Source organism: Seriola dumerili, unplaced genomic scaffold (assembly GCF_002260705.1).
Source record: "Seriola dumerili isolate Sdu_G_001 unplaced genomic scaffold, Sdu_1.0 BDQW01000219.1, whole genome shotgun sequence".
NCBI classification, from domain to species: Eukaryota; Metazoa; Chordata; class Actinopteri; order Carangiformes; family Carangidae; genus Seriola; species Seriola dumerili.
In genome coordinates, this window is record NW_019174474.1 from 6,302,565 (window position 1) to 6,322,806 (window position 20,242).

Below are 20,242 nucleotides of genomic sequence, written 5' to 3' on the forward strand. Positions count from 1 at the left end.
GACTTGCAAAATTGTATTATTTTTATTTTAACCAAGATAAAAGTACGATTATACCAGTTGTACCAAAGTGAGAGCAGAATAGTAGACATTTATCCCACAACAAAAACCAGTTTGGTTCTCAAGGTTCCACCAAAGACCTGAGCAGAAGAACTATGCCTCACAATATACAGTATATGGTTAAACTGTTTGTTTCAGTATAAGTTGATAAGTTCTGGTGCTGAGTTGAGAGGTCCTATGGCCAAAACCTTAAAAGAAAACTGAACTTGAGGATGTAGTTGAAAACTGTTCTGCTAGCCAGTTTTACAATGACAGATTTTAGTGGCCATGCTAAATTATACTATTACTGTCATTAGCCTATTTATTCTATTATTGTTAACCCAGTAGTTGTTCAACCACTTCAACATATGAAGTGATGGCTGCACTTGGAACCTCACAGATGATGTTCTTCAACTTCCCATTACCTTCAGCAACTCCACCATCAACTCATGTATAGACATCCAGTCAAGCTGTTCCTCACACCACTCAACAATACAGGAAGAGAAAACAGGAGAGGGAACTTCAAAGTTCAGGCCTGCTTACTGGCACTGTCACAAGAAAAAATTTAAAGAAGAAAGACATTGTCCTTTGCAGAAAGCACAAGCCGGAGAGAAAGCCTCTATCACATCTTCAGTACTTTGGCAACTGGTTGCCCATAGCGGAGAGTCTGAGACTCAGTCAGTAAAATGGAGGGCTCTGCTGGAGAAATTATGTAATGGAAAAAAATAAGCTTCTTTAAATTTCTGTTTGAATCTTTAATGCCTATTTTATTTTTATTTTGGTAATGGCTTGGCTCCACGCGTCCCCTTAAAGGGAAATCTCACTGCACATGAATACAAAATTATTCTTTTTTTAATGTCAACATATGAGAAATAGACAGAGGACTAACAAATAGGGCAGAACACAGTGTTTAAATGGGCGAGACAAAGTGAAGAGCGGGGTTGGGTCAAAGTTAGTGCCAATTTGTATATGTGTGTGTGTGTGTGTGTGTGTGTGAGTGAGTGGGGTGGGGATGATGGTGGGGATTGTGTTGGGGTTTGTACCTTCATTATTTGTTTTGTTGCTTCTGTTATTTATCTTGCACTTTACTTCATTACATTTTCTTGCACTTTCTAGATTTAATGCTTATCAGAGTTAAGTGTGCTTGGCTCAAGGCTCAGGGAAAGAAACAGTCCATGAGTCTGGTGGTCCATGCTTTGATAGTCCTTTAGCTCCTGCCAGGGCAACAGGTCAACAGCTGGTATCCAGGATGCGAGCAGCGCAATCTCAGGGTGTATTTCATGCAATTTTTTATCGGTCCTGGGAAACAGGACTACGGATCAAAATATACGTGGTTCAATTCCTCTCTGACTCAGCTGGTCACAGAATGAAATACCCTCTCAGTCATACCAATCGCTGAATAGTCGTGGTGTGAGTGGTTAAAACATCTGAAAAATATTACGAGTTACATGAAATTTAATCCTCGACAGTCCAAATTGATTTGCCAACCAGTTTCAGGTAACAACCGGTGACAACTGCTTGAATCTGTGTGACCAGGTTATAACCAACATTAGGGGCGTTGCCAAACTTATAAGTTCTTCTATGGCACCTATGCATTCAGAATTACTATTCAGAAACCGTCAATCATAAAACCATCGCTTACAGATACTCGTTTGTTCCTTTCATGGTAACGTAACGTTGTTTGGTGAAAGTGCGATGATTTCTGCCAAAGCCATTTTTAGATTATTAATATGACACAATTAGCTAAACAGCTCAATACGTCTCAGTGCCAAAGTTTCCACCTGTTACAATGATACAAGATGTACAGTAACTAAGGTTAAATCTGCTGATGACTTTGCGTGTTGTTTCATCTGTGTTGACTATTGGCGGCACACTCCTCTTGTCTGAGCCTGGGATCCCCGCAATGAGTGAGGAACCTTCCATGTGAGGAACACGCGAAGGCAGGGGCTCATCTCTCGCGAGGAACGGCGCCGTTATCGAAATCTCTACAAACAACACGAGAATTCATCATTCACACGGTAATATAACCCAATCTTACACGGTACATGTGTTGTGTGCCAGCACTGGAGGAAAGAAGCTGAATCAAAATCAGATTTTATTATTATTTCTTCCAACAGTTTACGATTTTTGCATTGCATTTCGACGGCCTTTAGGCCCCACTAGCATGCTAATCACCACGCTAGCTTAAACAGCGACTCCTTACCCATACTTTAGCTTTAACGTTAGCACGCAAATCCGATTTTGAAGCGCCGGCTAACATTAGCTAGTCTGTTTCTGTTCATGCTAGTTAGCTAATGCGAAATGGAACGGATTTTCCGCTGAAACATGGTAGTAACAATGTTAGCTGGGGTACATTTTTTGAAATTACTCAAATACCCAAATTACGTCAGTTTTTGTTTTATTTTGCCCATGCCTAATATCGTTATGAGACCCCCGCCCAGTTAGCTACCTAGCCTTAACGTTAACAGTGGAGTGCCAGTCAAAACGCAGTTAGCCAGGCTAGCACGACTTTACCAACTCTGACATTTTCATGGTCGTAGCAGCCAAGAAGGTAGCATCCAGGGAAGCAGGGTTTATCCAGAACAGCTGCACCCTACTCCCTTTTCCTCATATTATCAGAGCTAACGCTAGCTAATATCACCCGTTAGTTAATAACATGCGAACCGCTTTTCTAGTATAAATTTAGTTGCTGTGCTTCACAATGACACGTTTTTCATTATTCTCACGAAATTGCCCACATTAATTCATGTTGGACTGAAATATGCAATTTACCATGCTTATACAACTAGAGGGGAAGCTTGTACATGATCTCTGGATACCTGACTTCTCAGACTAATAAACACACCGTCACTGTCCCCTTACTTGTAGTTGGATCTGAGTTGTCTCTCTTTTCTGAAGAGACATGTCCCTGTAAATATTTAGATCCTAAAAGTACAGTATTTACAGTGCATTCGTATTTGACTGGTAATTGAAGTTGTTGATGTAGTCATGTATCCTTACATGTATTACATAAACTATAAAGAAATTTTATTTTCATTGTGATTCCATAAGGTGACTGACATTGCATCAATCAAAATTGCTATTAAAAACAAAGCAAAAAAACAATCTTGGGTGGATACTTTTATACTTGCCTGTGAATTTTACTCCCTCCAATTTAGAACCTGTAAAATTCAGCTGTCACACTCATGCTTACAATGTTATGTACCTAAAGAGGCAAATTAATTCAGATGAAAGCGCAAATAAAAACTATGGTAGACTTAAAGGCATAGTAATTAGACAAGAAAGGGGATTTTGTTCATTGATTTGATGCACAGAAATGAATGTTTACTCATGTTTGTGTTTCATTTGTAGATGTCTGTACAATTATGGAACACAAAATACTGATTGTGCAATCAAAAGCAAATACAATTACATCACAACTCTTTCTTACTACAGTGGAGGTACATCATATTGGTAGGACATGGAGACAAATGGGATATCAGTGGTGTACAGACAAGCGCTTTTATTGTAGCAGTCGTATCGTATGCAGTTCCTGGGAAGGTTAGTACAGACAAGATAAAAAACAGCATTATAATGTGATTAAAAAGTAGCAGTATATAGTACATATGGCAATCATACCTCATAACAGAAGAGTATAAACATTACCAAAGACGAAGTATAGTGTTACATTCACATTGATCAGTTGTGTTCTTGGTCAGAGGTAAATTATTTCTGTATGACAATTTTTTAGACATCCCTGAATCATACAAACAAATGAAATGCAGTATATATTGTTTGAGATGACTTCAGTTGTGTGACACGTAATATTTTAAGTGGAACAGACACAACATAAAGCTATTCTGCCTTCTAGTAGCATGTCAGTAAAGAAATATTTTTGCTGTCCTGCTTTTTTTTAAATTTCAGCTGTGAACAATGTCTGAGCAAGAGCTGGATGAAATTGTGCAAATTACAGTGGAGGACTTTAACCAGAATGACCGTACAGGTAAGGAGTCCTATGAAGCAATATGAAAACCTATTATTTTTCTGTCTATTCTGATCAGTGTACTGTATAGTGAATTACTGGATATAAACATTCTCTTCTCTTTTTCACCAGATGTGGTTAGGTTCTGAATTAAGCAAGTGCAGCACTATTAATCATGGGCATTTAATCCATAACTCTAACTGTTATTTTGAATGTGTATAATAAACACTATATGGGGTTCGAGTTCAGTATCAGCGGATGATCGGTACTATTGGATTGGAACAGGGACATAGCTTTGATCTGGACATTTCAGGGTGATATTAATTAAAAAAAAAAAAAAAAAAAAAAGTCTGTTAATTTTGTTTCAAGCGTGTCTCTGTATGTGATTCATGCCAGACATGCTGGACAGTCATGAGGACGATGAAGAAAGGCCTCAGAAGAAAAAGAGGAAATTAAGTAACAGTCAAGAGAGCAACAGCAACAACCAAGACATACATTTTATCAAGGTAACAGCTCTGTATAATGGACACTGTGTAAAGCACATACATTTTTATATTTTTTTTACAATTACTGGATGAAAATAACATTCCAGCGATAAATTACACATTCAAAATCTTATTCTCTTCCCAGAACTTCTTGGTTTCATTCACCACATCAATCAGCCACCGGTTGGAGGGAATTGAGTCAAAGTTACAGGCTCTGGATGCCACATGCAAAGCCCTTGGACGTAAACTGGACAGCATGGTACCCTGTGCCAAGAGTCCTATCCAGGTTCCTATGATTGCAGGGTCGCCTCAGGGGGCCACTCAAACTTGGAACAAAGTGCGATGGTAAGTTAAAAGTGTTTGCCCACATTCACCTTTTGAGCTGTTTAAAAATTGTGTTCATTCAGACGTGGAGTGCAGTCCAATGAAGTAGGTGTAATTTTTTTTAGAGGGCAAAGGTCCTTTCAGTCATTTGACAAAGCTGTATTGTGATTATAGGGACCAGCAGAACCAGGTACTTAGGCTTAGTTTAGACTGTGCAAAGCACACAAATATGTGGCAGTTAATCAATCAATTTGTTTTCAACTTCTCTTTCAGTGTTGTTCCACAAACAAATGTGATAGTGAGCAGTGAACACCCAAAGGGCTCTACCCAAGAGGACACCCCGCTAGAGAACCTGCTAAGCAAGTAAGTGGCTCACATTGACTCTATACAGTATGTTTAGTGAGAAATGTTAAAATCCTTTCCAACACAGTGCCTCATAAACAATGCCAGGTTCACTGTTGGGCAAAAGTAAACAAATGTCCAATTCCCCAATTTCCAGTCTTAGCAACAGAGGACTGTACGGAATCTGATTTTTATGTATGTTTGACCTGCTGATTCTATATTTGTGCTTCTTTTCAGCACTGTGACAAGGCGGCGGCAGAACACAATCCTGGTAAAGGTGCCGGGCCCTGAGGAGAGTCAGGAGGAACAGGAGAGCGGCTCAGAGGCCAGTGACTCTGTTTCCAATGGTGGCCATTCAAGCAACGCGCAAAATGGCCAAAATGTCACACTCATCACACTCAATTCAGAAGGTATGACTCCATGCTGTTGATATAGACACATAGAAAACACATACTCTACTACATAATGTATGTGTTATTGCCCTTGTCCTATTTTAGTCTGTACTTCTCACATGTGTATATACATACAATTACAAGTAAAAGTTACAGGTTTATTGGTTTCAAAATCAAATTTTTTTCCAGGTATAGAGAATGATTACCACCTTGGCCCAAATCTCTACAGTCAGCCAAAGGAAACACAAGTCTTACATCTGCTACGTCAACAACAAAACTCTCTTTGCTTTATTTAGACTGTCAACATGACTTCCAATTCTTTATGATTTCTCAGCACTAGCAGGGGAACAATGCCTATCTCACAAATAACAAAGCAGCAGTGGCAGTCCTCTGTTTCAACTCTATAATGCAGTAGGCAGTTGTAATATATTATGAGGATAATTATCCCACATTAAATTGTTTATAACTACTTTAAATAACTGCTTTTAATTGCACTTGTCTAATGTGGCTAACTCATTTCCATATTGGATGGAAAGCGAACTGTGCTGATGTGTCATTCATGTCCCTGTGGTTCTTTCTCAGACTGTACTGATAAATGTTCTGATTGGTCATTCATGTTTTCAGTAGCTTTACTCAGTGGTTCTGGCTGAGCCTTAGAGACAATGGTTCACTTGTAATTGTGCAAACCTAAATGAAGTCCACATTGTTGTTATATTTTCAGTGATTGTTGGTTTGGTCATTTGCAGTGGACTTGGGAAGTTCTTGGTTATCTTCAAAGGCAAACTATTGTTCATTTATTTGCAGCTGTGGGTTACCATGATAAAATAATGTTAGTCAGCATTAGCTAGATAGTACCATGTGGTGTTCAGAACAGTGTGTCTCATGCTTTGTTTGTGACTTTGTTTGTGTGGTGGGCTTAACAGCTAACATATGCTGTGAGCGAACAGCCAAACCACATATTCTGCCTTTTAATATCTTTAATAATAAGACAGGTTTGCCCATTTTTTACGTAGTTCGTCTTTATTGCCACATGGGTGTGCTATTGTATTACACGGTACAGAGTCTTGGTGCCTGTACCAGTGTAGTATGGATTGAGTATTGATTCACACTCAACCTGTGAATCAATTCATTTTGTAGAGTGGATATATTTTGCTTTTCTTCAGTGAAGGAAAGGTAGAATTTAATTGGAATTTACATATTGTCCATCATTATTATTATTATTATTATTATTATTATTATTATTGTTATTATTATTATTAACAAACTACAGGTTTGTTGAAAGAGAGCTGTGTAGCTGTGTTTGAAGAAATGTTCCTCCTCCGTCCTCCAGATGATTATCCAGAGGGCACCTGGTTGGGTGATGAGAACAACCCAGAGATGCGAGTTCGTTGCCCGGTGTCTCCAGCTGACATGCTTCATATCAGCACAAACTGCCGTACAGCAGAGAAGATGGCACTGACGCTGTTGGACTACCTGTTCCATCGAGAGGTCCAAGCCATGTCAAATCTCTCAGGGCAGGGCAAACATGGCAAGAAGCAGCTGGATCCGCTAATGATCTATGGCATTCGCTGTAAGTCCTGACCGTCTAGTATTGACAAGCGTATCAATTTCATGCCAACTGCTTCACTTTGTGATAGGTTATAGACAGTGATAGTACCTGGTGGTAAACTGCATGACAAGCCAGTTTTCAAAATGCGTCTTTTTATGTACCAGCTACCAGAACTGACAGACCCTTTCGAGCCTCAGAGGTAAATCCAGAAAAAAATATCCTTAAAAGTATGCATAGGAGCTGACATTTTGTTGTTTTACCCCTTGAGTCCTTGTCAAGTGATTCTGAGGTGTTTGAACTTGCAAGTTTGTGATGACTTAGTTGGCAATGCCACCCACTAATAACTGCCAAGGCAGTGTCTAGTAACTGATGTTAATCATGTGATTCATACATGATTTCTGCATAATTTAAATTATAATAATAAATGTCACTCAGCTGGAGTTTAAACCCTTGCCCCCCAATAATGAACTCTCTGAGACCTTCCCACATTTCATCCGTGTTCCATTAGAAAGCGGTACTGAATTGAACACAGAAATAGACTGCAGTCTGTATTCCCAAGGTGGGTTACAACAACATGCATTCATCACTGCACACACACGCATTAATGTGCAACACATTTTATAACATACCAGACTCTAAATGACAAGCACATGTCTGGTAGAAAGATCCTAATGGAGTCACCCTCAATTCAGTGAACCCTTTGATTCCTGATTAAGCAGACTCAAGGTTATGGTAGTAGACAGATGGATATTTATGAAAGTCCTATGGCCATATACTATATTTACATGGCTCGTATTATATTTTAAAGTGGGGCTCTGTTAGCTGTAGCCTATTCTACAGAGGTCATCTTGTGCCCCCTGCAGGCGGTTTTAGTGAACATCCCCAATGGCATTACACAAGTGTTTGTGTACTTGGTTACCCGTATTTCCTCTCAGCAGTGTGGGTGTGTGTAGTTACATGCAGATTTGGCCTGACATAGAGGTATGCAGAGGCTGGAGCATTACCATGTGACTTTTGGGTGACTCATTCTTCCAGCCTGAAAAAAAGGAATTAAGGAGCACCTGCCATGCCTGTCTGTACAGGACCCATCAGGTGTGAAATGGCTGCTGTATTCTGTCATCCCACTATCTGCTGATACCCCTCAACTCTCGTTTTGTCTCATTTTCTAGCCTCAGGCTACACGTGTTGTTAATTTATGTAGAAATGAGCTGTCAAGCGGCTCACCCCCTTTAAACAGTTCATGGCACTGAGGTAGACGGCCACTAAATAAGCTGAATCCAGGCTCACCTGCACATATCTCCTGTATCTCTACTGAGAGAGGAATGAGGGACAGTCACCATCCTGTAACACTGTTTGTCCAATGGTGTAGACTATGGAGGAAAAGCAAACAGAATCAGGACAATTGTTTCCTTCCATTTTCATTAAAGTGTACATCAGTTACGGATTAAGTGTCCCGAATGCAAACACCGTTTCCTGTAGCCAAACAGATAGCTTCATTATGTTCAGACTATATCTATTCTATTGCAGTAATCTGTTGCTTTATTTTATAGTGTGATAAAGCTGGCATTAAATCTCTTCCAATTTCTGTATCCTGTAAATATTATTGCAAAGAGTGTATGTGCTTTATGTAGGTAATTTTAGTGTATTCTGTTATAAAGACGAACAAAGCATACCAACAAGCCTACTACATACATATTTTTATGCAAATACACGTTCTTCAACATTTATTATAAAACAACATTTCACCTATAAATTGTGCATCTGACATTGTCGTTGTGTATACGTGACTTTCTTGTTTCCTCCACCAATTGTCAAAGCAAGAAAATCAAAGGTGAACGGACATTGAAACACTGGAAAGGAGATAGCCTTGGGACATGTCAATTTGTGGATGTGATACACCCACAATTATTACCGTAATGATACAATATGTGATGACCTTTGACCTTTCCATGCCCCAACAGGTCACTTGTTCCACAAATTTGGCATCACCGAGTCAGACTGGTACCGCATCAAGCAAAGCATTGACTCAAAGTGTCGCACAGCCTGGAGACGCAAGCAACGTGGCCAGAGTCTGGCTGTCAAGAGTTTTTCCAAACGCACACCTCGCACTTCAGTCACAGGTAAAGTACTGATTATTATCAAGGGACTGTAAAGCATGTATTTGTCTGCGCTGCTGTTGTGTTGGGGAGAAGTAAGACATTCTCAGATCTGTACTTTCTGTGTCTACCGACCTTGGCACATGTGAACAAGGATGTGGTGTTTATGTGTCTATGTGTAGATTGTTGTGAAACTCAAGAAGTACATAATAACTTCATATTTAGATCTCATGTACCCTGAACAGTGAGGGTTGTAGTTGATTTTTAATACCTTTGATGCATTAACATTCATACTAAGGACATCTGATTTTCTTAAGATTTACTATATATGCTATAAGATTCAGACTTTATCTATATGCTGCTGCTGCTGCTGCTCGAGAGAGAGAGAGAGAGTGGCAAAAAAAGAAGAAAAAAAAGACACAGCAGAAAAGAGTAAAAGAATGTTGAAACCATAAATAGATTATGTGTAGTTCTCAAATCTAAGATGACCCTGCTTTTTACAACTTTCCAGTTACTTTCCAGAACAAAACATAGTTTTACATTTGGTCTAGGATAAGATATACTGTGTATCATCTTTATCACAAACATATCTGATAAAGCTTATCAGAGAACAAACCAGCGTAAGCAACATATAAAATACTAAGTTAACTATCATGACAAATACAAATAATCATGCAGATATAACATTTAATTGCAGAATGGTGAATTCCAAAATGATAAATATCACATTCAAGGCAACCTTTTTAAGCTTCTGAATATTTGTATTTAAGAAATCAAAGTACTCTGGAACCCTCTGACACCTTTCTTGTGAAATGCTTTGGGAGTGAGCATATTAAAACTTATCTCCATGGTCTGAGAAAACTTACCAACCTGGCTCCGCTCTCATAATTCTTTATCAGCTGATAACGTTGCTACGTTTCTGTGGTTGTTTTCTGATGAAACAAGATGCACAGTTACGGGAATCAACTACTGACCCAAAAAACAGAGTCATCTTCTGCTGTTTCTTTTGCTTACAAGCCAGTGATGCCACTACTGGTTTTCAGTTTCTATTGGCTTTAGTGGGGCAGCATGTGACATTAGGTGGTTGGTAGGTGAATTTGAACTGGTTCTCAACCAAGTCTTATCAGCTTCTTCACTTAACAGACAAAACTTTCTTATGGTTGCGACCAAAGTTTACTATAGATTGCTACCAGTGAAGTGTCACTTCTATAACACTTTACTGTTTAGTTCACCAACATACTTGCCATTAGTATTAACGCAGGTGTAAATTAATTTGGTATAAATTTTCAGTTGGTTAATTTTGGTATGACCTCTGAGCTTTTTCTCATTAATTGTCTGTTTTGCACCAATAGACAAATTATTTTATTATTTCTCTTTCAGTTCCTCTTCTATTCTATCCTCTATTTTATGCAGGAAAAATGACGATGCAGATCATCAACAAACATAGTCACCCACAAAGTGAACTAAGACAGGTCCTATTTCATCATCTATATGAAAGCTATTTCAAGACCTAAACCCAAATTCAGATGTGTGACAGTGTGAGTGTGTATTGCTGCAGATGGTTGTAATCTGCACACAATGCTTGCTGTCCTTCCCTCCCTGTGAGCAATCACCTCTCACCTCTGACCAGGGAAAAGTAAGACTGCAGGGGAAACCCAAATATCCTGTGAGCACACACGAGGGGTGGATTGTCAGACCCTGCCTCTTCAGGCCACACACACCCCAGAGTGTACAACACAAATACTAGTTCAGATTGTGCATGCACAAACATGCAAAGACATGCACCAAACAATCATTGCTTCCTTAATCAGATTACATGTTAATGGACTGGAAAGAGGCAATCCTTCTTCTTTTAAAACCCTTATTTACCAGTGAACCAGCAAGTAGAGCTCAGACCAAAACTGTAGTTTTCATAAGCCACCTGTGTCTTGCTTCCTGGTCTGGCAAACAAAAGTACTGAGGATTATCTCCATAATACAATACATAGCCGTAATAATGACAGATGGGAAACAGCCTTACTTTGCAAAGCAACAGAACGCAAAACAGAACCTTTGAGGTGTATGTGATATGTGTTGTATGTTTTATGTCATTTAAAGCTAGATTCAGTTTTTATTTTCGTTGTCCAAAAAATTGTCAGACTGCTTTCCTCTGCAAACTTAACAGCTGCATGGTTTGTTACAAGACGTGGCCTCAAATCCTTTCAGCTCTCACTTCTCCCAAATGGTGTTTTTATTGTTGCACATTTTGATGTCTTACAAGAGAAGGTGTAATTTTACTTGTTTTGTGGCCTGTGGTGTAGATTCCAATGTCACAGAGTGCTGTGCTGTCTTTGACTGCTGACATTGTGTCTGGATGTGTTCGGGTTGGTGTGTAGCTGTGACGGGTGGTGCGATGCGCTCATGCAGGAGTTTCAGACTGCTGGTGTAATAGCGGGTGTTTAGACTGAGGCCTGGAGTTTGTGTTTGGCTGCTGGACCATGAGTGTGTTTGGATGGCTATCTGGAGTCCTTGTTGTGTATTTAGGCGTTGGATGAAGTATAAACATGCCATCATCCAGCAGATGGCCTGGGAATTAGCCAGGTTTAAAAAAAAAATTTTTTTTTATAAGAGGCCCTTTGCATGATTGTGTGTGTGTGTGTGAATGTAGGGTGGGGACCTCATCCTCATTTCTGATGTATGCTGGAATCATACCTACTTCCACTATACATGAGTGCACCAATGACCATAATGCTTGTCCTCTTAACCAGAGGGAGGCCTCGCAGAAGAAACAGCCCACATTGAGACTGCCACTCAACAAACCTTGCACTACACGCTGGCCAATCAGCAGGTCCAATTTCACCGTATTGGCGAGGATGGACAAGTTCAGGTGGTGAGTATCAGACATTACATCCCTTATTCTTTCTCTGAATCAATGAGCAAACATTTTATTTACAGGCAAACACAAAACAAAGTGTCCTCTAACAGTCAAGAGAATCAGTCTTTATCTTCCTCTCTCACAATATGACAAATACAGTATTCTGCAGAAATGCAGCACAGCTTATGTCAATGAATGAGTGAAGCTTGACTCAGTCTTGTTTACTTGTTGTGTATTTCAGCAATCAGTGACAGATACACACACAAGCTGTGGAACTGTGTTTGACAGGATGGGTTTTTCATGAGGAAAGTGAATTAGATCGTCTTGTCCTAGTGCTACAAGTGCATTTGCCTGAGCTGCAAAGTTATTGTTGCCAACTAAAAAATGTAATAGTGGATGTAACACACAAACTACTATGTGAACATTAGAGAAGTAATTTCCGTTCTGCACCTTGACTTATTGATGTGCTCACTTTTTGAAATGACAGTGGCACAAAGCTACCTCATAATTTACAGTGTTGAGTATTTCTGTTGTTAATGGGTTGCTGGATGATGCATGGATTTGGAGGTACTGGTGATGAGTGACTCATATGTGAAAGGAAGGAACAGGCATAAAAGATAGAGGGCGGACAGACAGGAAGAGAAGTTAGGGAGAAGGTGGAAGAGTGGGAGAGAAAGATTGTCAAGAGCTCACTGTGCAGTTATTAGCCTCCCGACACTGCAGAGTATTAAAGGGTGCAGCTGAGCCTGAAATTTATGAGTACTGTTAGTACACCAGAGGAAATAAAGTATACTTACTGGCAGTGATACAGTCCTGTAACCTTAATTACCAAACAAAATTTGTATTGTGTTGTTGCCAGATTACACATACCACACAAGGGCTGCTTAGTAAATGAATTGCATTCTGGATGTTGCAGCAAAAAAATAAGCTTCAGACATTGGTTCAAAAATGCTCCAGTCTGTCTTAAAACAATACTTGCATACCCATATGAACATTAAAATTTTTTGTTAGTTATTTTCATTCCTCCTCTTCATACTGGCCATTTAAAAAGATGTCTTCCTATTATGATTTTGATGTAAGAGATGAAGGACAAAATCCACTGTCCTCATTCTGTGTAAAAATCTATTCATAAGTTTATCTGAAGCTAATATGATATGATGTCAGTAGACAAATCAAGAAAGGATATTCTAAAGTTACAGTGAATTTCATTGTAGTTGAAAATAATGTTAAGGATTTAAGGAAAACATGCCTTCATTTTACTGATATTTGTGAAATTGTTCCAGTCTCTATTGTCTCTCATCCTTCACCTGTGTCTTTCAGATTCCACAGGGTCAGTTGCATATTGCCCAGGTGCCACAAGGAGAGGAGGTGCAGATCACACAGGACAGCGAGGCAAGTGTGTGTGTGTGTGTGTGTGTGTGTGTGTGTGTGTGTGTGTGTGTGCACGCACGTGTTTGTGTGAGAGTGAGAAAGAGAAAAGAGAAACAATCAACCACTCCTTTTCTTGAGTCATTCTTCGTGTTATATAAAATTTCTCTGTCACTCGGGGGAATTTGTCTCCAAACAGAATATAACAGTGAAGTCATGCTTGAGAAAGAAGAGGTTTGTGGGGAAGAAAATGAGTCTTGTCCACTTTAGTGTGGGAATGTCAGTATGCAGTATGCTATGTGTTGGAAGTCTGGTTTGTAATTTGGTTGACTCCCCGTTAGCGAATTACTTGCATTATTTGACTGGCTATTTGAAATTATCCTTAATATTTGTGTGACCATGTAAGTTCTGCAAGTGTATCTGACATCTACAATACATCTGATTGCCTGCGGACAAAAGACAATTTCTGTTTTGCCTTTTCTAAATCAAAGTTTTTTGTCTTTATTTCGCAAGTGAATGGTGGAATACATAGATTTGACTTAATGTAGCTATTCATTAAGCTTTTTTGTAATCAACAATCAACAATTATGAACAAAGGGAATATAAACTTGATGTAAACTTTTTCAGGTAACTGTACGCAAGTGCATTTACTACTTAAACAATGTGGATGCTGAATGGGAAAATGACAACTGCGTCGGCCTGAAACTAGCAAAGACACTTGAGTTGCGCTTGGCGCTGCTTTGCACCGGGTGCAAGATAGAGACCCTGAACTACAGATACTGAGCTGACATTTCTTGTGAAATGTCCAGTGTAATCGGTAACACCGGTGTTGTATCAAGTTTATTACCCGATGGGAAGATTACCACACTATAGCCTCCCCAGCACATTACTCAACTAAGTTACAGTATTCTCGCCAAATATTCCTTCAGGAAAGGGCGGGAATACCTTTAGCTGTGTGGAAGAAGAATAAGTCTAACTTTCAGCTACACCCATTTCCATTTTTTTATGAATTTGCGATTGCGCAACTCATGTTTTGTAGACTGTCAACTAGTTTACTTGAAAAAGAAGGAGCCAAATAATCAAACTATTATTTTTCATTTATTTGTCAAATAAGTGTGGTTAGAATCATCAAGCATTTTTGTGGCTTTTGAGTCGTGCATGTTCTGTTTTCCCAATACTAACATCTATCCCAGTGAATGCCCCCAAGCAATATCTGACGTTAAGGTCATTAGTGAATTTTAGCAGATGTTCCGTATAGAACGTCTTACTGTTTATATATCTGCTTGCTTGTGCATGAGGCTATGACTTGTTTCTACATAATAGCATCTCTGCATGCTCACACAGTGTTGGCCTGCCAGCTGAAATCAGAATCTTAACTCCAAACCACACCGATTGCTGAAGAGGAATTTCCGCATCAGCATCATTGTTAATGATTTTTTCAAGGAAGTGGGAGAGAGATTTATTTCAAGGCGCCAGTCTGTGTACACAGACGCACACACATAATCACATACTGTATACGATACGTGCCTCACATGTATGACGGCTTGAATGTTATGCAAAAGCAATTGACACCTTGACCAAGTGTTTTTCTCATTTCCTCTTCAGTTGTGCTAAAGGACGCTCAGAGAGAGAAATGCACAATTGAGTGAGAGAGACGGAGAGAATTGGAGGCAGAAAAGCTCTAAAGCTTTTCCTGCTCTTTGTGGCTGAGCCCAGATTTTTTCCTCCTCCTCTCCTTCCCATTCCATGATATTGTTTGTTTTTTGGAGTTCAAAGCTTAGCAACAAAATCCCACTTCTCCCAACTGCCACTCACAGAATATGTTTTCATTAGGAACGGGCTCCTTTCATCATAGACATTGGTTTTAGCGTGCTTGAAAAGGAAATGAGCTGTTTGAGAGATTACATTGCTCTCTGGCCATATGGCAGTGCAGACAGTGCTGCATATATACATGAAATACAATTAGCAAGCGAAAACAGCTGAGACTTGGTGGTTGGCTAAATATGGCTTGCATGATGCCCTCTCTCATGTGGTCTTGTTAATAACTCTGCGGGTGTTCAGTGATTTTATGATGGTCATTGCATCCTGATGAGACTGTGATGGGCTTGTGCCTGTGCAAATGGGTTCTGTTTTTGTTTACAGGAGTCTTGGTGTAGCCAAAAATGACAGGACAGTTGACATAAATACAAGGACACTGCATCCACCTCTTATGACTTATGTCCCTTATGTCATCATGTGTTAACACTCCTCTGCCAAAACCCTGCATACTCAGAATCCTGTAAAAACAGTTCAAACTGTTCGCAGATATTGCCATTGTCAGGCAGCACATTGTTGATCACAAGAAGGACGGGTTCAGTTTAGCGCTACTTAATGGTTTGAATTCCCTTGTGGCGATGAAGGTCGTAGTAATCAGGTTAAGGCGTATAGGAGGACAAAGAAGTGGGCAAGATGTATTTTTTATGGCTTTACGTTTCCTAGGTAAAAGGCACCTAAATGTGAGTGGCAGCAGGATGATGTCATGACTTGTCATTTCTCTATTTCAGGGAAACCTCCAGATCCACCAGGTGCATGTCGGTCAGGATGGACAGGTAAGAACACATTCATAGTAGGCTAAATAAAAGTTACAATACACTAATATGCTGCAGACGATAAACCACATATTTACATCATTTCATACTAGTCCATCACAAACAAAGGCTGGATAACAGTAATGTGCGATGTGCGGTTTTGCTCAAGAAAAATGGCTGTCCAGCTTTATACAGAAGTCTTCATCATATCTTCTACAAATGATTCACGTGTCTCATGGTCCTAAACCCTACGGTCCGCATGAGCAGGCTCTTTTTATCTTCTGATTCTGCAGACATGAAGAAACATGGACAGGCATCAACCTTGTCCCTTTTATCCAAAACTCTAACTCTCTAGCCTTTAGATTAATGGTGGCAAATTGGTGCAGGATGCAAACTTTGAAAGTTTGTTAATGACATGACATGACGCTGATTCTGTCTATATATGTACACTTAATTCAATACCAACTGCACAACAGTCACTCACTAGTCCAATTAGAATGAGGGATAATACTTTCCTCAAAAACACAATATACAGTACCTAACACCAAATAGCAACCACTAATTAATGTTTTACTACCAGGATTCCAATTAACACACTAAAGTGGAGTGATACTGTATCTTTGCTTCTCTTCTTACATTACAGCCTTCTGTGGTGGTTCTGAAAAAAAGCTGTGCTTTTTTTAAAAACATTTTTGCCATATCTACTTGAGCAGTCATTGCACAACAGCTTTTTACCATTTTAACTATGTTTTCAGTGTTTGTTTTTCCATGTGACTGCACCCGGCAGATGCTGGATGTTTTTGCCATTCAGGGTAGTGACCCTTGGTGACTTCTGTGTATGGTGATGTCGTCCTCATGCCCTCTGCTGTACTGTCACTGTGAGTGTGGTGACCCTGAAGTGGGTGTGTTAGGAATATTTTTCTGAATAGTTTTAAGCAGTTTACCCAATGCAGCATTCATGACCACACCTGGCAAACAAATATTAGACCAATGTCCATCTTCCAGTTTATTTTGAGGACATCTAGATAGTACTAATAGAAAGAGGCAGCTGGTGAAATAATATGCACTAGAAACCACAGGTATATACACAATAGATCTTGAAAGTCCCTGACTGATCGTATTTCCACCGTTGCTCAGCAGAATGCCATGTGACTGAGTTGGAGGTTCACCATTGGCCCTTGCCCTTTCAGAATGATTTGGTGCAAACAGGTTCTATTAGGAGGGCGTTTACAGCCTGCAGTCTTGCCAATTTAGCACATTTGTTACTAGATTTGGAGACTTTTTTCAGTCAAGACAAGATATAAACCTGGTACATGACTGGACTGTGTATTGATGCCAACTGTTGGCTTACGGCAATGCCTCTTGTTACAGACAGTCACCCAGCCGCCCGGGTTTCTTGGCTGCTCGGGAGCTGCAGAGAAGCAGAGTAGCACTTTCAATTTACTGAGCCTCATCCCATTACAGCAAATAACCTACTTTCATGGCATGTATCATTATTACTAAAGGAGGCAGAGGAATAACTAGACATCATCCACTGCAACGCTAGAAGGCTTTTAATTTGAAATGATTACAGGAAGTGTTTAGTTTGTATTAACATATAATGCATTAAATATAACACAGCAAACAGGAGCAACTGAAAATGAGGCTTCATACTAAAATGCCATTATGACCAATTCTGCATGTCAAGCAAGACCAGAAATCAAGACCTTCCTCTAATACAAGTTTGCCTCAAATAATGACCTGTTATCTTCTGCAGTTTTGGATCCCAGACGGAGGCTGTGTGTTGTGTGAGAGACCAAATAAGAAAGTTAAAATACTGTATCTGTGAGCATAGAGTATAGGAGAGAAGCAAACGGATAAAGGGCTGAAACCGGCTGACACCAGGCAGAATGCAAATAGGATGCGATGATATCAATTTTGCACATTGACCATATGCGGTCCAGCCATATACTAGGTTTTGACCTAGTTTTGTTATTTATTTGTATTGAACTAATATTGTATAGGAGATATAAGTTCACTGTTTAGTGAGGCTGAAAATATAACCTACTTTCAGTACAACTTGGATGTCATTCAGCCTAATTTTGCTCATGATGGTGTGCTCAGTAAAGTTTTTCCCTAAGTGCACTGGAGAGCTGTCACCCAAAACAAAATAACACTGTGATACTGATCTGTAGTTGCCTGGAAGTCTGCATTGTGGAAGTATTTTTGAAGTATTGGTAGGTAAACCTACATAAATGTGTATCATGATTTCAATCTTGGTTTATAGTTACATTGCCAGTTATATTAAAACGTGTAGTAGTTATGAAAGACTTCTAAGTTTTATATAGTCAAGAGGGTACAAAGTCAGAACGGAGAGACACAGGCAAATGTCATAATATGGTCAGTTGGATGTGTATCAGTTGGCTTAAACTAATCACTTTTTTATCAGCTCAAGCCTCCTGTTTTTCAAAATTGTGAACCTACCTTTTGCACTGTTGCAATGTGGCTACAATCTGTAAAGCTGCAATCCATAATTTTTTTTCCAGAGTACAGAAAAGATGAAGCAGTATCTAGTGATGCACTTGTGAAGCTGTGAAGAAACCTCATTTTTATGCCTCTGCACCAGCGACAGCCGTGGCTGGAGGCATTATGTTTTCAGGTTGTCCGTCTCTCCCACGTCTCGTGAACGCAATATCTCCGGAACGCCTTGAGGGAATTTTTTTAAATTGGGCACAAACATTCACTTGGACACAAGGATAAACTGATTAGATTTTGGTGGTCAAAGGTCAAGGTCACTGTGACCTCACATGACACGTTGTTGCCCATAACTCATATGCAAATTATGTAACAATTTAACACAAATGTCTAATAGGATAAAATGATGAAGTGATGACATTTTATATCCAGACGGTCAAAGTTCAACTTCACTGTGGCATAAAGTTCTACAAAATAACATCTGGCCATTATTCAGCTCTGTAGCTCAGGAAAAGAAGGGGAGATTGTGACCAGATTTCCTGCAACTTGACTGGTTGGCGGAGGCATAGAACCGTGAGATGGTACACACACCTGCACAGAGACTTAAATGTTCTTTGTGTCCTCCCAGTGTCTTTGTCTGTGTTCAGCCCTCTCCCCTCCTCCATCTCTGTCTTGAATGTTTCGGACCAAGGACCTTTCCTGTTACTCCGTTATCCAAGCTCTGATATCCAAGCGAGTCTCGATCAAAGCAGAGCCGCCCTGTGTACCATTTCAGGCCGCATATGGACGGTGAAGACCAACACATAATTTCACATTCATGATTTCATCATGTTTGTCTGGAAGTAAGGCTTTAGGGCAGGAAGTTCTTTCTCACGCTGCCCATCTGGTGATTAAACTGTTTTGTGGCATTTTGTTACAACAGGTGTTTTTATGTAACAGCCACTAGAGGGTTTTTTCCTCCTAAAATGTGAATGCAGGATACACACGTTCACTTTTGGGGTCATTACTAGGAAATTACTCATTATCATTTCATTCCTTTTTTTTTTTTGAAGGCAACCAATTCCACCTTCCCCACCACTCACCTCTAGAGAAGACACACATTTATTAGATCACTAAATGTTTTAGGGCTCCTCATTCATTCAGGTGATTTTATGCTGCACCTGGTGTCATGTAGCCTCATATTTCTGGTATATTACTTTGTAACATGACTGGTGTAATTCTGCTGCTTATCCAGCACTCGTTGCAACAGAGGATAAAATACGATAACTTTCCGAAGTTGTAAAATTCTTTCTCATAGTATTATAAACCACTGTACAGTGTTTTGGCTTCCAATCAGCCTCCGAAGTCATGGAACTATTACTCAAATCAGCTGTACTGGATCATATTTCATCATCTCACCAGTACCTTAAACAGGACGCCTCCACCAATGTAGCCTCTTGTGTTTGAAGGCCCAGTAAGACCACATTACTTCCAAGGTTTGTAGTAAAAATAGTCAAAAATAGACTCCGTAGCCATAAATTCAGACTTTCTGAGTTGTATTTGCCACTTTGTTGGCTCACTCATATGCACCCTTTTCATAATTCAGAAATATTTGGCATGAACTGAAGGAAGAATAAGACGAAGGAGATTTTTCCATCGATATTATGCCAATGACAAGACTTAAGAGGCTTAAGAGTGTAACTCAAGTAACAACCAACTTTTTTTCTCTGAGTAAATTAATTCCTTACTTTGTTTCATTGCAGTAAATAGTAATGTGATTACAAAAACGCTGCTTTGTAAGGAATTACTGGACCTCCAACAGTGCGTTTGAAAATT

General features: G+C 39.6%; 1 protein-coding gene across 1 annotated transcript in view; it reads left to right on the plus strand.

Moving 5' to 3' along the window:
- Positions 1 to 1,967: 1,967 nt before the first annotated feature.
- The window catches only part of banp (BTG3 associated nuclear protein), a 36,065-nt gene continuing 17,790 nt past the window's right edge, over positions 1,968 to 20,242 (plus strand). Inside the window, exons 1-11 of the mRNA XM_022754483.1 lie at positions 1,968 to 2,054; positions 3,940 to 4,018; positions 4,394 to 4,503; positions 4,628 to 4,827; positions 5,080 to 5,169; positions 5,386 to 5,558; positions 6,871 to 7,110; positions 9,051 to 9,209; positions 11,932 to 12,053; positions 13,359 to 13,430; positions 15,950 to 15,994. Of these exons, the coding sequence (XP_022610204.1) occupies positions 3,949 to 4,018; positions 4,394 to 4,503; positions 4,628 to 4,827; positions 5,080 to 5,169; positions 5,386 to 5,558; positions 6,871 to 7,110; positions 9,051 to 9,209; positions 11,932 to 12,053; positions 13,359 to 13,430; positions 15,950 to 15,994 (1,281 nt within the window). The 5' untranslated portion in view covers positions 1,968 to 2,054; positions 3,940 to 3,948. The remainder of the gene's footprint in view (positions 2,055 to 3,939; positions 4,019 to 4,393; positions 4,504 to 4,627; positions 4,828 to 5,079; positions 5,170 to 5,385; positions 5,559 to 6,870; positions 7,111 to 9,050; positions 9,210 to 11,931; positions 12,054 to 13,358; positions 13,431 to 15,949; positions 15,995 to 20,242) is intronic.